The following is a 16,938-nucleotide window of genomic DNA, read 5'->3' on the forward strand; positions in this document are numbered from 1 at the left end:
AATCAATCATTAGATTTTACTTCATTTTTAATTAAATATTAAACTTAAATTTAAATTTTTGAGAAACAAAAAAATCTAAAACTGTAAAATTTTGCATTTTAGATATGTTAAGTGGAGGCTTAGTAAAGATATGGTGACTGAATTCATGATACATTATTAGAAATGTGTCAGAGGGATGGTGAAAGTCACAAAATTGGGGCCATTTGCAACAAATGTTTACACACTAATTTCAGGGAAAATTAGACATGATAGGCCTCATATTCAATTTTGACCTGCTGTATTTACTTACTCTACTTCATTTACTGTATTAGACATGTAGCCACTTTGTAAAAGGCAAAACAGTCCATATAAATGCATATTAATATGAATATGCCCTACAGATATTACTTAGGTATACACCATAATATTTTTTTTGTTGACGACAACTTTGAAAATGAAGATTTTGTCACAAAATGCTGATATAAATCCTACCAAGAGGTACTTGCACCATATTTTTCAGTTTCCAGTGATAACTGTTAACAAGTGTAGTCATGTGCCAGTGTCTGGGATACCTCAGTGTAGTATTTCTTGATTGGAAGGATGTTTGTAGTAATGACCACTGAATATGCATTATGGATTATTCTGCCATATGTATTACAAGCCAAATGTTAACCTTTTTGGCACATTTTCTGCAATAAACTTGACAAGTATACCAGCATCTGATTACTGAACACAATAAATACATTCAGACAGCATAGAATATTAGCCTATTAGATTTTCTAAGGATAAAAGACCATTTTTGAAAAATGACTGAAGTGTGTAATTTACATAAATGTAGGTGAAATGTATTATTAGAGTACTTAATCTTGTTAAAAACTGTATACTATTTATTTAAAGTGTTTAATTACATTTAGTAGTGATATATTCATTATATTTAGATCTTCTGTCCAATTGCAATAATTGAGAAACTCATTAAAATTCAATATGTAAAAAAAATTAAAATCTCAATATTGACTAACAAAATCCAACTTTTGCTCTTTTTTACCAAATTATTAGCTCAAAACTGTTAAAAAATATTGCAACAACCTGTAGTAACATCAGAGGTCATCTTATGCTATTTTGGAGGATACTGAAATTTAAAAGTTGAAAATTTTAATTTTAATTTTTAATAAATTCAAAAAAAATGTTTTTTAATTTAATAAAATATTTAGAAAATAAATAAATTAGTTTTCATATCCTTGTGGTATGCACAATCAGTCTGTGTAATTTCACCTCTCTGGTTATAATACTTTCATCAGAATCAAGCATTTAACCGGTGTAATGTGTGAACTATATCAGGCCTCAGACCACAATTAATTTCGCTATATGTTTCTATATAGCCTTAGTGGCTATAACATTTTTATTAATATCAGCAGGCCCGTGAAGTTTTGTATGTACCTTTGCCTGCATGGGGGACACATACCCTGAAAAGGACAACCCCTGTTGTCCAGCTCTTTCTCCCAGCATATTGGTTTAAACAGACACACCCTCTAAACCAGGCCGGAGTACACCCATTTTACACAAAAAGCACTACTTTTGCATGGGCCGGAATTACCACAAACAAGTCTTCAATGTCAACAAGTTACACATGTTTACAAACTACATGCTATCCCCTGTCACTTCAGTCAAACAGTTGCCACTTCATAGCTGTCTGCCATGAAATAATCACAGTCAAACAGCAGACTACTTGCGCGGTGAAACTTCCGGATTTTCGACAACCAAATGGGAAGATAACTGTAATCTGAGGCCATGTAGATACATGAAAAACAACCCTGCAGAAACCCAGTTTCACAGAGGAGATCATGTGCTCAGTGCAAGAAAAACATATTGTGACTAAACCACATATTTCAAAACAATAAATTAAAAAAAGAAATATATATATATATAAAAAGAGTTTGGCAAATAATTATGGCTAAAATTAACTTGTGGGCTGGCACACAGAACAGAGTATGTTAAAGGAGAATTGAAGAATTTGAGATCTTTGACCCTAAATAAATTTAGAGACACCTATCCCCCACCCCTCCAACAACAGAAAATCCTGGTGAGGGATCATGAAGTAAGTCAGTTCTGTGTTGTGGTGTAATCATGGACATTATTGAAGAGAAGAACAACATTGAAATTGGTATTGATAGTGAGCTGCTTTCACAATATTTTTCAAGTAAGGCTTAAACATTAAAAGTATCTACTGCACAAATTTAGATGAACTCCTAGGGTCTGATCATCCTATTTTGGGTTCAATGGTAATTTATACGATCATACTATCAATTTTTAACTTAATCTTCCCTTATTAAATGTGATGTAAAAAGTACACACATATGTACACACACACTGTATGTTGAAGAAAATTCCTTGTGCAGGGTTTGTACCAAAGGGTAAAATTATGTATCCTAAAATTTTGGAAATTAGTGTTGGAAATGTATCAAAGTATATTAAATGTAGTGTGTAATTAAAGTATTTTGAAGCCATAACCACCTAGTAGGGGAACTTAGGATCTGTCTTGTTTTTAATAAGTACCCTCAAATTATTTTCTGGCAGAATGCTTGTTGTGATAATGAAAAGGAAATGATAGACCCAAGACTAACAAGGTGCCCTAAGAGTTGAAATATGACACCTTCATACACCCCCACCCCCCACCCCCCAACCTAGGAATAGATGAACTTGTGTAATCAATATAGCTCATCTTGTCACTGTCCCCACAATTCAAAGTAATCATCAAATTCCATGGGTCTAATAAAAAGCAAATCAGTGAGCAAGATCAATATTCTGAGAAATTCAACAGATGTAACTGACGGTTATCAAAACCTAACAGTACTGCTCGAACAATTTAAGAATCATCAAAGACATCATCATCAAAATGACATGATATGTTTTTCCACCAAGACAAAAATTTATAAATTGTTATTAAAGTGCTGTGCCAGACCATACACTAAAATTTCAAATTCCACAATTAAATGCTTTCTTAATTCATTGCAATAATATTTTACATCGATATGTAAGTCAATAATTACAAAAATGCCCCATAAAAGTATTAAAACATCACTCCCGTAGAACACTGCCGGAAACGACCGAGTAAAATTCTCGGTAAAAACATTTGCCTGTAAATAGCCGTGACGTCACGAAGGGAACGCGCTTTACAGAAACCTACCACGAGATGACTTCCAGCGCAAGCGAAAGTTGGACCGACAGCGACTGCCAAGCTTGATCATGCGATTCTTCTTTCGATGATGAATAGTGTAGTAATGACGACTGGACTAATATTTGTGCAACACAACAAATAATATCGTATCAGGTTGAACCTGGAACATCTTCCGACGAACCACCGGCCTGACAGATGATGATGAAAATGGTCGTGGAGACAGCTTACCACTAATTTACAACTTTTATTCTTGTTTTGTGTTCGAATTATTTTGCTACACTGTATGTTCTAATACTTGTGATGTACCGTATATTGCCGTGTATTAGCCGACTTCTGAAGTCTAGAAACACTTTCCAAAAGAAGAGAGTCGGCTTATACACGGAGGCAACAAATTGGAGCATAAAAGTCCGATCGAAAATACTCCCGACCGTGACTTATAAATTTTGATCAGACCCTAAGCCTTTCACAGATTATGTAACAATAATTTGTGCACAGTATAAATAAAACACCCCATCATGCAATATTATGCAGTTTTTTGTTCTTGAATGCATTATAAGTTTGATGAATAATAATAAAAAATTACTTGTTTTATTGTCATTTCAATGGTAAAAACGTATTCTTTCCAACTGTCCGCCATCTTTGTTTGACCTGTACTGGGACCAGTCTTTCATATAGCAAATTTAAGATACAAAATGGTGTTTTTTCTTCAAACAAGTATTATATTTTTAATATTATTGTTTTGTTGGGAGGGTGCATTAAACTGTAAAGTGATGTCATAAATAAATTAAGCTCATTATTAATATTACCGACTGAAAAAACATAACATGAATTTCAGGACAGTAATTACTCCCACTATTGTCACATGACCATACTATATACAGTGAACAGCTGCAGTCACGGACCGCATGATCTTTTGTTTTTGTGTGTGTGTGTGGTGGGGGATTAAACATGCCTCAACGATTTTACTTTTTGCTGTCCAGTGAATAAATTAATTACTTGTGTGTAGTGATATGTTGTTACAGCTTGAATTATTTATTTTTCTGTTATGCTTTATCAGTTCTAAATTATTTTTCACGGTATGGTAGATGTTAGCATTGCCACATTGATTGCGATCACGATTACCGTGTTTGTAATAATTAAAGGGAAAACAAATATAATGAACAAGAAAAGCACAAGTCTATTTGTTGACAGTATTATTGAAATCGATATAACAAACAGCGGGACAAAAGATGACTTCGGCTTATACACACGGCCGATGATTTTGTACTAGATATTTAGGGGAAAAATAAGAGGTCGGCTTATCCAAGGAGTCGGCTAATACACGGCAATATACGGTAGTAGAAAAGACGATAAATAACTCTTGAATTCTACGAGTCAAGTGGACCCGATATCGGTAATTTTAAGAAATAAACAAAAACGACTTTTAGTCTGTCCCATCCCTCTATGAAGATGTTTTTTGTGTGAATAATTTCAGTTTAGTTTGACGTAAAAAAAAAGAGAGTAAAAGTATTTTGGAAATAACAAAACAATACTATTTTTTTTTTGTGCAGTTGTGAAAACAGTCTGCTCAGAAATAAATAACTTATAGCACATTCCATAGTATGAAAAAAAGGTTTTCTCTGTGGAAGGTATAGTAAAATTAATTTAATGTATATTTTCATACTATGGAATTTACAAGTCATTTATTTCTGAGCCGATTGTTTTCTAAGATGCATACAAAATTAGCTTCTTTTTTTTCTTTTTCTTTTTACAAAAAACCCCTATATTTTTGTAGGATGGGACGGACTAGGCTATAGATACTTACTTGTCTGTACTTTATTGTTTTAATGGTTCTCGAACTGTAAAGAAAAATCTCACAAATGAACGAGATGCAAACAACAACAAATCGGATCTCGATGATTGCATGAACCATGCATGAGAAAACAAACTGACCGGAGTTGAAAGCATAATGCAATTTGGGACATTGACGATATGCACCCCAAGGTCGTTTCGGTGTGGATGGCATCGGCTTGTTGTCATTTGTTTTGTGTCGCAGAAAAATTGTTGGTACAGCATCTTTTTTAAAAGCCATAACACATGGTATTCCCATATCTCGCTAAAGCCGACAAGCCAGTTCTGACAAATCGAAACTAAAGTGTATGCTGTCGCAACGGTCTCCGGCATTTTCTTCCTGTCCAGTATTTCCACGTTGTTTTAATCAAATTCACACACAGCTTTCTCACAGCAACATTACTAGGAAATGCGTGAAGACTAAATTTATCGGCTTTTGTATTGCTACAGCCGCCAACAACACGCCGTTTAACCATAATAAACACAAAATAAGCAATGAACAATGGCGCTGACTATCGAAAGGAGTTCCCTTCGTGATGTCACGGATCAAATCTTACGGAAATTCCCGAAACGAATTCAGCTGGTTCTGTTTTTCAGGGGAATATTTTTTAATGGAAAATATACCGGTATATAATTTTTAATTTTTTTTTTTTTAATTTTCTAATCATATTAAATAATATCTTGAATGACATAGCTCAATACATCATACATCTGGCACAGCACTTTAATGGTTGTCACACATCAACAAACCCACTGAACTGGATACACAAGAAGAATTGTTTTTGGTTTTAAATTGTTGACAACTTGGAAAAGTAAACTTGAGAGATTCTGGCTGTTTGGCATGGTGCAGCCTATGTGGCAATATTGGGTTTAAACTAGTTTAACTAAACTTGGATAATTAAACCAGTTTAAAATGTAAGTGTCAATACAATATTTCTCTATACTGCTACAGTTAAACTGGTACATTGTATAACTAAAACATTTCAGGATGTGGTTTAGTTAAAACAGTTTAAATGTAAATGTGAACACAAACTGTTTTAGTTAAACTAGTATACGGTGGAAGGAATAAGCAGTAGGTGCGTTAGCAATGGCCTAACAGACTTGTAGCCCATTGTTGTTTTGATGTCTTGCAGATAATTACACTTCTGCCTTATTGCGGTACAACTATATTGCTTGTTTGAACGCTTGTCATTTCCAACCAAAAGTGTTTTAGCTAAACCATACTAGTTAAACCAGTTCAACTTGTGAACAGAGCTACAGACCACTCCAATCTTTAAGTATTTGAAAATTCTTCCTCCGACATTACATTATATTTTGACAGGAAAGAAAATTTGCTGTTACTGATAGGTGTTTAAACTTACGATAACTCCGACAGTCATATTTGCTGTCACTGATAGGTGTTTAAACTTACGATAACTCCGACAGTCATATTTGCTGTCACTGATAGGTGTTTAAACTTACGATAACTCTGACAGGCTAGAATGTTAAAGAAACTTGCTGCTATCACACAAGCTACTCTGTAATTAACACTAAAAGATCATTCATATACATTTTCCCCACAGACCGGAAAGCACATACCACAGCCTTTGATACTCCAGTCATGAAAAATTGGTCGAAACGAAAAATCTATTTTATTAAATGAATAGGCATCAAAATAAGCATTGTGTCTGGTAACCCATTTACAGGTTACCACAAAATATAGCCTGGTAACCAATAGGTTACCACAACTATATGAAAGTTAGACTTGAATTCCTGTTACTACTACCAATTTTAATGCTAAAATGAGGACGTTCTGAAATTGTATTAGTGCGTGCGAACCTTGTTACGAGAAACAAAATCCGAAAGTAAATTTATCTAGTAGGCACTTGATTCCCGAAAAGGATTTTAGAAATTGCTTGCAATTGCACAAGCTCGCACAAACATCGGTACAATTTTGTACAAGAAAATAAAATGCGGAAGTAAATTTATCTAGTGGATGCTGCTTAAATGTGGATTGACTATAATTGCTTGCAACTGCACAAGTGCGCATGAATATCGATGCAATTCCTTACCAGAAAATAAAATGCGGAAGTCCGGAATGCATTGCCTGGTTTATGTTCGGAAATAAAACTACCGTTATGTTGAAATTTTCTTACATGTGGTAACCTCCCGGTGACCTGAACAACCATTCTCGACTTATTTCGATGCCTGAATGAAGATGTACAGCCTAATATTAATTTTATTGATTGATAATAATACTGTCTCACCAACAGAAGAGTTACTCTAGTGTGATGTTACAGGTCTGTAAGGACATGTCATTCCATAGTATACTCTGCCAACTAATTTCAAAAGAGAAACATTCACTTATAGCGATGGTTATGATATTGTCTTGCGATGTATCATGTACCCTGTATCACAATATATGTTATTATATATTATTCACAGCAGTGTCAACAGTATATTGAGGAAGATTTCTTAGAAAATAAAGAAAACACAGAGTACAAGTTCAAATCGATTATTGATACTTCAAAACATGTGGCTAATATGGGTGTACTAAAGTGTATTTAGTAATTGTCAATCCCTTTTTCTTCTTCTCACAACTGTGGTTAGAGAAGAAACAACAATAGTTGAGTCCAAGAAATAGGTGCCACCCACTGATAATGAACTTTTATGAAAACCATCAAGTATAAGGGTATATCTTAATATATATTATACTGTAATTTACCCATGATATCCATGTCATAAACCCATGTGATAATTTAGTATATTAACCCGATTAATAATGGTATGCATATCTGCAAGGTCTCTAGGTAAGGTATTGCTGTGGATGGGTCATTTGTTTAAAAACCAACAAGACCTGTATACCTGAGTGTAACGTTTACAAAGATTTATTTAAAATAAATACCAATTAATATGATATTTTCCATATTAAAAAAAATACTTGTGACGAATCCTCTATTTATTTACCCTTTGACTGATAATATATATTGGTATAAGAGTAAAGTATAACATTTGGTAATTCTGACATAGTCTTAGAGAGGAAACATGCAACATTTTTCCTTTGGTAGCAAGGAATCTTTTATATGCATCACCCTACAGACAGGATGGCACATATCATGGTCTTTGATATACCAGTCATAGTGCAATGGCTGGAACAAGAAATAGCCCAATGGCCCACTAGTGGGGATCTATCCTACACTGACCGAGCATCAAGCCAACACTTTACCACTGGGCTATGTCCCACCCTGCTATATGAGTAATACCACACACACACTGCTGAATCCAGTGTTGATGTGAACCAATCCATAAAACTTGTGTATGCATACTTACTTGTACCGTACAGGATTAAATTACTCTGGGGTTTTTTCAACTGACCAAAAGAAGAACAACAACCCAAAAATCTCTTCTAGAAATTAAATTTAAAAAGGATAATATTAGTGTTTGACAATATCACTTAAAATTAAGTGCAAATAAAAATATGAATAAAATATAGTTGACCTAATAATAAAAGGGTGTTTAATAAATGTTTCCATATATAAAATAGGTAGCCCAGTGGTAAAGTGTTCACTTGATGTGTGGTCGGTCTAGGATCAATCCCCGTCGGTGGACCCATTGGGCTATTTCCCGTTCCAACCAGTGCTCAACAACTGGTGTAACAAAGGCTGTGGTATGTACTATCCTGTCTGTGGGATGCTGCATATAAAAGATCCCTTGCTGCTAATTGAAAAGAGTAGCCCATGAAGTGGCAACAGCGGGTTTCCTCTCTCAATATCTGTGTGGTCTTTAACCATATGTCTGAGGCCATATAACCATAAATAAAATGTGTTGAGTGTGTCGTTAAATAAAACATAAAACAAAACTCAACAAAATATTACTGCATGTAAGTATAATTCATATGGTTGTAATAATTTAAAAATTGAAACTCTAAATATCCAACTGTTCTGTAAGACAAGTGCCTATTTTTTTACTTGTCTCATTTGACATGTGCTTGTTCCACCCAAATGTTTCATTCTGCTGAAAGAATTGAACACTATTTAATGGGTCTTTCATTAGGGAGAAAAACATCATCAATTATAGCAGTGTAAATATCATTTTGTCAATATATTGTAATTTATAATGAACTTCTGTTTGGACAAGTTTTTACAAAATGTTTCTAATCTTACACCCAAGACTACATGTCGCAGACAAGTCTTAACAGAGCACTAAGTCATGAAGGTATTACTCATTTATTTCTTACAGTTTTACTCAACATTTCTAGATTAAATACTGGTTTCTGCTACCAAATGCATCACATTTATAAAGTGCAGTCACGTTTTACTACAAATTGCATTCACTGGCTAGACTTGAGAAAAAAAGATGTAGGAAATATTTACTTCCTTATTAAAGTGTGTCAAGAGGGTGTATGACTGTTGAAGATGATACTGTTCTAAGTCTAATATTTAAAATTCTATAAAATTTATGTCTCTGTCCAAGTAATAAGAACTGTAAAAACTAAACTGAAATGAGACTAATCTCAAGTTGATTTTATTTAAATAAATTACCATTATAAGACCAGTAAAAAAATTAAAATAAGTATAATTATTTTATTTTGTTATTTTTTAAATAAAATAAAATAACATTTTCCTTGCTGTAACAGCACAGTGATAACAATGGCTCAGCTTCCATTCTTTTCAATTAGTATTTCTTCTATTTTCACTAAAAAATATTATTAAAAAATGACAAACTGACCAACCAATTAACCCCAAACTAAGATAGTGGGCACAAATCCTGATACTAAAAATTAATATTGATTTAAATGATTGGTCAGGTTACAAAAAACTACATTTATTATTATTTATATTTTTTAAAAAGAAAAAAAAAGAAAGAAAAAATAAGAAGACTACAACTTAAAGCTCTTGAGGTCAATAATCTCTAGCAGTGTTACATGTATTGCCTATGACTAGCTTCCAGCCGGTAATAAATCTGTCTCCGTCGCATAGTCAATAACTAATTTACAAGTCCAACACCTCTTACACTGACCACCACTTGCACCAAACAAACAGATCCAGTTCCAGTCTGACAGGCCAAACATATAAAGTGACCCTTCATTAATGACTAACACCTGCTGTAATTTAGTATCTAATTAACAATGACATCACTATAACACTGTTACACTGATTAGAGGCGACAGACTGTACAGGCACTGTGCCCTTACTGTGGAATCATTGATAAAAAGTAATAAACTGCAAGGCAGTTTTATTCTTGTAAGTAACATAATGCTGTTAGGTGTATTGCACTAAATCAAATCCTATAGACGACAATAGAAATATATGGCTAATATTAATTACACTGTTTCAATCAGCATACTTATACCACAGATATAAATACTGCAACCCCTCAACCTTAAACTGAATCAGAGGAAATGGGGTGGGGTGGGGGGTGGGGGGTGGGGGTGGGGGTGGGGGATGAGTATGCATGAAGCATCTTTGATTATCCTAGTTCCATACAAAAACTGACATCTTAATTTTTAGTAGCACATTGTATATTTCAAGCAAAATAGTACTGATTCAAATTACAAAAGGTTACTGACCAGAAGAAATGACAATTTATGGCAAGTCCTGTCATATATACTCAAAGGCAAAAGTTACTGTGACATGGATTGTTTGATGTAATAAATTTGTGAATGGATTTATGGATGTAAACCAGAGAAAATGTGCATGAAACAGCTCAAAGAAATGCAACCAAGCAGTTGTTGCAGCGACTGCATGCTTTGTGCAAGAAACATGGAATATTCGGGAGAAATCCTGTCCAGTGTTCACCATAAAAGGCCAGACATTCAGTTGCAAATCATTGCCACTCTGTGCAGCCTTCAGAAGTCAAGAAGTCAGAAAAACACCATTAGTGAACTGTTCCTCGTGCCACGCCTCAGTGAAAATGACAGATGGCAAATCATAGGGATACTTGAATCTGGAACCTTGCAGCATCATGTCGCACATCAATTCAACATCCACAGAAACACCACATGGCACTTATGGCAACAATATCAACAAAACAACCAGGTCAGGGACCGTCCCTGTAGTGGCCGACCACCCATGACAACTCCTTGCCAAGACACATGGATCCGAATCATGCTGATTCTTCCTCAGATCAGGTATTTTCTCCAGCGTTTAGTGGCCTCAATGAGACGACGGTGCCAGGCCTACAGTATCAATGCTCAAGGTGGACACACTCGCTACTGACTGTGTGAACTTTGCTCAGGACCCCCTCTAGTGATGTGGCTCATTTGCATATGGCAGGTGCGCCCTTTTCATGGACTATTGTTAGTTTCCATACCTTCGGACATTTCTCTTTCCATGTTATAATGTTTCATACACAGCAGTAAAAACTTACCATCAATTATCTTTGTCTTTTGTGTGTCACAATAACTTTTGCCTTTGAGTAAATTATATTACCAATTACTGCAGTCAGGCAGTATTTATTTGCTCTGTTTAAATACAGACATGCTTTGAACTTGTAAGAAACGTCTTGGTATACCAACCTGTACATAGATCCAGTAAGAATGTCAAAGCCAGGGTTGATATAACTTTATTGACTGTTCATGAAAAACAGTTCTCAAAAAGGAACATTTCCACAGAAATACACCATGAATGCTCATGACTAATGCAAATGTTTCTGTTCAATAATTAAAGTTTGTTTTGTTTAACGACACCACTAAAGCACATTGATTCCGTTTAACGTACTATAATTGTGGCTAGGGAAAAGAAACTGAAAGAATTCTAGTTCTGTATCAAAGTGCAATGTTAGTCTACAGTTAGGGAGTGCTGTAAACACAAGGTGGCCGTGACCCGATCACCAGGTGAGATAGGAGACCTGCTGCTTGTCACATACACTACTCTTCTAACAGGGGGTGGGATTTAGCTCACTCAGTTGAGTACTTGCCTGAGGTGCTTGCGTTGCAGGATCGAACCACCTTAATGGATCCATTCAACTGATTTGTTTAGTTTTTCTCATTCCGGCCAGTGTACCACAACTGGTCAAAGGCCTTGGTACATGTTTTCCTGACTATGGAAAAGTGTATATAAAAGATACCTTGCTACATTAGGAGAAATTTAGCGGGTTTCCTCTGATGACTATGAGTCAGAATTACGAAATGTTTGACATCCAATAGACGATAATTAATTAATCAATGTGCTCCAGTTGTGTCATTAAACAAAACACTTTTTGTTGTTGTTATTCTTCTAACAAGAGAAAGCAGGTTTACATGCCCACACCCTCATACAAGACAGCACACAACCCAGGCTTTGGTATACCACTCTATGGAAGTAATCACTGTGATGAATAAGCCACTGGGTCTATGGGATATCAATCCTACTTCAGTTTTGATACCAACTCCATATGATACTGGCTACTAACAAAAATAGGGAAACTAAAATTAAACTGTGTTAAATGAAGCACTGTACAAAGTTCCCCAGTATAAAATGTGATTCATTTTCTGTATGGAAGTTAAACATTTTATTTTTATATAATTAACCAATAACACTAAGTACTGGGTAATGATACCACTGGGACTAAGTGTGAGATGACATTTTTCACTATGGACTATTTGACCCTGACTAAAGTTCTTTCATGATATGATTTTGTTTTGTTTTGTATGAAATCTACTAGTAAAAAGCAGCAGCAGCAAAATAAATAAATAAATAAATAAATAAATAGTGAGTGTGAGTGTGAGTGTGAGTGTGAGTGTGAGTGTGAGTGTGAGAGTGAGAGTGAGAGAGAGATTTTCAATTGGAGTAGAACATCATTTTACTTTAAAAAAAAACCCAAACAATGTTTTGCTGTACAGAATATGAGGTCACATATTTGAACAAATGCACTCTTGAGCAAAGAAGATAACTAATACTTGAAGACATACCATCACACAGGGCCATGTTAGCGGATGGGTAAGCTGTATTTGCTATTTTTATCAAAAGCGTTTTGTTATTATATTTTATTAAAGCAGGGCTGCACAGCAGATAACCTACTAAAACAAATTCAATTATTCACAAAAATATGAACAAAACTGAGAGGTGATGACTATGCCGTTGGCTGAATAAAGTACTTTTAAGAACAAATTCAAAAGGTGTTGTAAGATTTTAAAAAGTTTAGTGTCATGGTTCAAAATGTTTTAAATGTCAATTTCTTTTGGTTTCGAATATTATAGATAAAACATCAAATTGCTGACATAATCAAGCAAAGCTTTACATTACTTATGTATTCTAATGTCTTAATGCAGGCTCTACAGTAGCTTTCTTCAAAGTATTACTTCTAAGAAAGTTACACGGACAGATGCATTTTAAGATCATCGTTTGTGTTTAACATGAACTGTTCTCTAATTTCCTTGAAGACTCTTTATATAAACATAATCTGCAACAACACCTGTCAAATTCTTATCTAAACACTTTGCATACTTGTTATGAACACACAATACCAGATGAGGTAATCTGATGTATAATGGCCCTAGCCAATATAGGCAAGACTCAACTACAGGGTACTCCCAGTACCATTAGTAGGAGATATAATTTAGTTATAACAATATGGAATTATTTAACAATATGGAATGAGTCTGATGCCCTAACACTGTGCTCTCTAAATAGAAATTATTCAAATTTATTCAGTCAGCAACATCTAATGAATTACATATTCATAAATGTATTCATGTATCCTATATTATATTATTTAAATATCATACATATATATTTTTTAGAAATAAAAGAAATGAAAGTGTATTGGAACAGGTGTAATTTTAACATTAGGCCTACCTGTCAAGATCAATGAGTTCATCAGCTAATTTACGGAAGTTATCCATTGACATAAAAACGCATGACACAAAACTGAACTGCTGTTACAATTTGCAAAAAAACCTATATCACTATCTTGGTACAAAGTGACGCTTAATCTGGCTACACGTGGTATAAGTAGTGCTGAAATGCGTGCCACTCAGATTATCAGTTGAGAACAAGGAAGTGACCCAGCTGATTAGGAAATCAGAAGACCAATCACATCGATATTAGCCTGTCTCTTCTGGGTCAAAAACATGCAGTTCTTATTGGCCAACTACGGTATGCAAGAAAATGTGTTGGTAAATTGTGTTCAATCAAATTCCATTCTGTAAATCTATTCTTAAAAAGACAAAAGATAATCTTTCAGGAAGGTGATAATGTCAGACTGTAAATGTGAATGACGAAGAATTTATTAGTTTATATTGCTGTGTAATCTGTTTACGTTTGTGATGTAGTGTTTTTACCAACACTATATAACCGTAAATAAAATGTGTTGAGCGCGTCGTTAAATAAAACATTTCCTTCCTTCCTTTGTTTTTATTTTATCAGACCATGTATTTATACATCTGTCATTTGATTCAATGGGGTGGGAGTGTGGAGGTCAGTGGTACAGCACTCACTTGAGTAGCGATAGCATGCTACATCAAAAGTCATGGCATGTTCTTTTCTGTCAATATGAAATGCAAATGAAAGAACTATTTTTGATTTTGATAGAGGTAGCCTATGTGCCAGCAGCAGGTTTCTTCTCTCACTTGACGACAGTGAATCTAATACAAAGGGATGGGTGGAGGTTGTGATACCCAACTTGTACATTTACATTGACTCCTACACTTAAAAGGATTGCAATTAACATGGATGTAATACATATCAGTGATTAGTGTTGTGTAATATATTAGCCAAGTGTCGTTGAATTGTAAAAAAATCCCTAATCTTTCACTTTGTTCACATTCATGAGATTCTTGAAATATTCTTCACATATCACAAAAACAAATTTCAGATATTCTTACTGTGTAAATACTAACTAAAGTATACATTTTTAAACAGCTTTTTGTAAGTGACATTTTACACATTGGGAGGGACTTGTAAGACAAGAAAGGTATCACATAAAACAGATTTAGGGGTTCTACAGGTACTTGTATGAGCAGGACTCGAACTTAAGACTCATTCTCCAATGGCAATGTTTAAAATAATTGCTACAGGTGAAACAGCTCACCGCCAGCAATTTTGAGACTGCCTATGGCAATTATGTTTAAAAGTGACATTTTCAGCAAATAAACATGACTGAAAGGTTATTTTGCTATATGTAGACGGAAGTTTGATTTGTTTAATGACACCACTAGAGCATTCATTTATTAATCATTAGCTATTAAATGCCAAACATTTGGTAATTTTGACATAGTCTTAGAGAGGAAACCTGCTACATTTTTCCATTAGTAGCAAGGGATCTTTTATATGCACCATCCCACAGACAGGACAGCATATACCACAGCCTTTGATATACCAAAAGTTGTACACTGACTGGAACGAGAAATAGACAATGGGCCCACCGACAAGGATCGATCTCAAACTGACTGCGCATCAAGCAAACACTTTACCACAGGGCTACGTCCCGCCCCTACGACAATTTATATCTCAACGACAGCAACTGTTGTTAAGTTCGAGCCCTGTACAAGTTGTCAACTGCAACCTCCCCCCGGTCTAAAGCTGAACTTACTTGAAAGCCTTTGCACTCTTCTTGAGCCCAAGCTGTTGGAGGAAGTTGTCAGAAATGCTCGGCATCACGGGATCAGACGATGGTGCTGGTGGGATAACGGCGACATTCATAAGGGAATCTGAATTCAGTGGTATGGTATTGTTTGTATCCATCTGTTCTTGAAGGTCTGGCAGCTTCATAAATCTCATGTGTTCTCGCTTCTTTGCTAAATTCGACTGCAAAATTAGAATTTGAAATCATCAATGGCACCGGGATCAGAGATAGGTGAGTGGCACTATGATTATAAAGAGTGGTGGATTTACAGGACTGTTTTAAAACAAAAATAATGTGGAGAACATCTTGGAATGGACAAGATTATGAGATCATTCTCACAACACAAGTATTTCTAAAGTTTTATCTTGCTGGTGGACTAGATTGCCATAGCTAAGATGTAATACAAAAAATAAACTAGTTTTTTTCCCTTTTTCTTCCTCTCAAATTTTACATATGTCAGTATACACAACATAAAACCCATGCTATTACAAATGATGCCAGTATACACTTCATAAAAACCCATATATCAAAACTGAAACCACTCCATTGTTGCTGTAGTATAGATTTGTATGATTATAACGTAACACTAAAATAATAAGTTGTATGTACATATGTGATAAACAGATGTCAGCAACAAATACTGTCAAGTCCTTGACATCAAATTATGTTCCGGTAAACATGATTTTTGTTCTGATTTATTCCACATTGGCATTTATCTTGCATAGCTAGGGATGGGGTTGAAAAATACTTAATTGTTTTGGTACCGACTGTAACAAAAGACCAAACAAATAAACAATAAACTGATATATGCTAGAGAAACTGACAAATTTACTTTACAGAAACAAATCAAGGATTCACTTTTATCATTTTTATAGTAGCCTATGCCTGTGGTTAGCAAAAAAAAAAACAATTGAAGAAAAACTTTGACCCATAGTCTTTTTATAACCTATACAATTTTATTTAAAATGTTTTTCCACATGCATTGTGATGAACAACCATAGGTGCAACTATAAACCAAATTTCATTGATCTTGGACTAATTTTGTGAGAAAAAGAGCTAAATGCAAAACTTTAATGTTGATTTAAACACAAAAGCTGATGACATCATCACTATTGCCAGAAAAGTAATACCTATAAATTGCATTTCAACTCCATAAAAGTGAGACAAAAATCAAACCATGTGCAATAAATTTTAGTGAATTGTTTGAGTATAGCCACCACAGATTTTTTAAGGTTTAGTTATATACAGACTGTCATATATCAAATTCTAATACACCTGGAACAGACTTTATTTGATTTTAGATTATCATCATTAACATTGATTATATTCTAGATGTACTACGGTAACAAGTTTTCGGAAGACATGTTGCTGGAAGCCTTTGACAAGCATGTAACTAAATCACACAGTTATACATTAACAATATTTAGCAT

The 16,938-nt window shown here is 34.5% G+C and overlaps 1 protein-coding gene across 8 annotated transcripts in view; it reads right to left on the reverse strand.

Moving 5' to 3' along the window:
* LOC121372468 overlaps positions 1 to 16,938 on the reverse strand; it is a 169,332-nt gene that overhangs the window by 37,698 nt on the left and 114,696 nt on the right. For all 8 annotated transcript variants that reach the window (XM_041498787.1, XM_041498791.1, XM_041498788.1 and 5 more), the window contains one exon: positions 15,476 to 15,690. In XM_041498787.1, coding sequence (XP_041354721.1) covers positions 15,476 to 15,690 — 215 coding nt within the window. The remainder of the gene's footprint in view (positions 1 to 15,475; positions 15,691 to 16,938) is intronic.

This window comes from Gigantopelta aegis, chromosome 4 (assembly GCF_016097555.1).
Source record: "Gigantopelta aegis isolate Gae_Host chromosome 4, Gae_host_genome, whole genome shotgun sequence".
Taxonomy (NCBI): domain Eukaryota; kingdom Metazoa; phylum Mollusca; class Gastropoda; order Neomphalida; family Peltospiridae; genus Gigantopelta; species Gigantopelta aegis.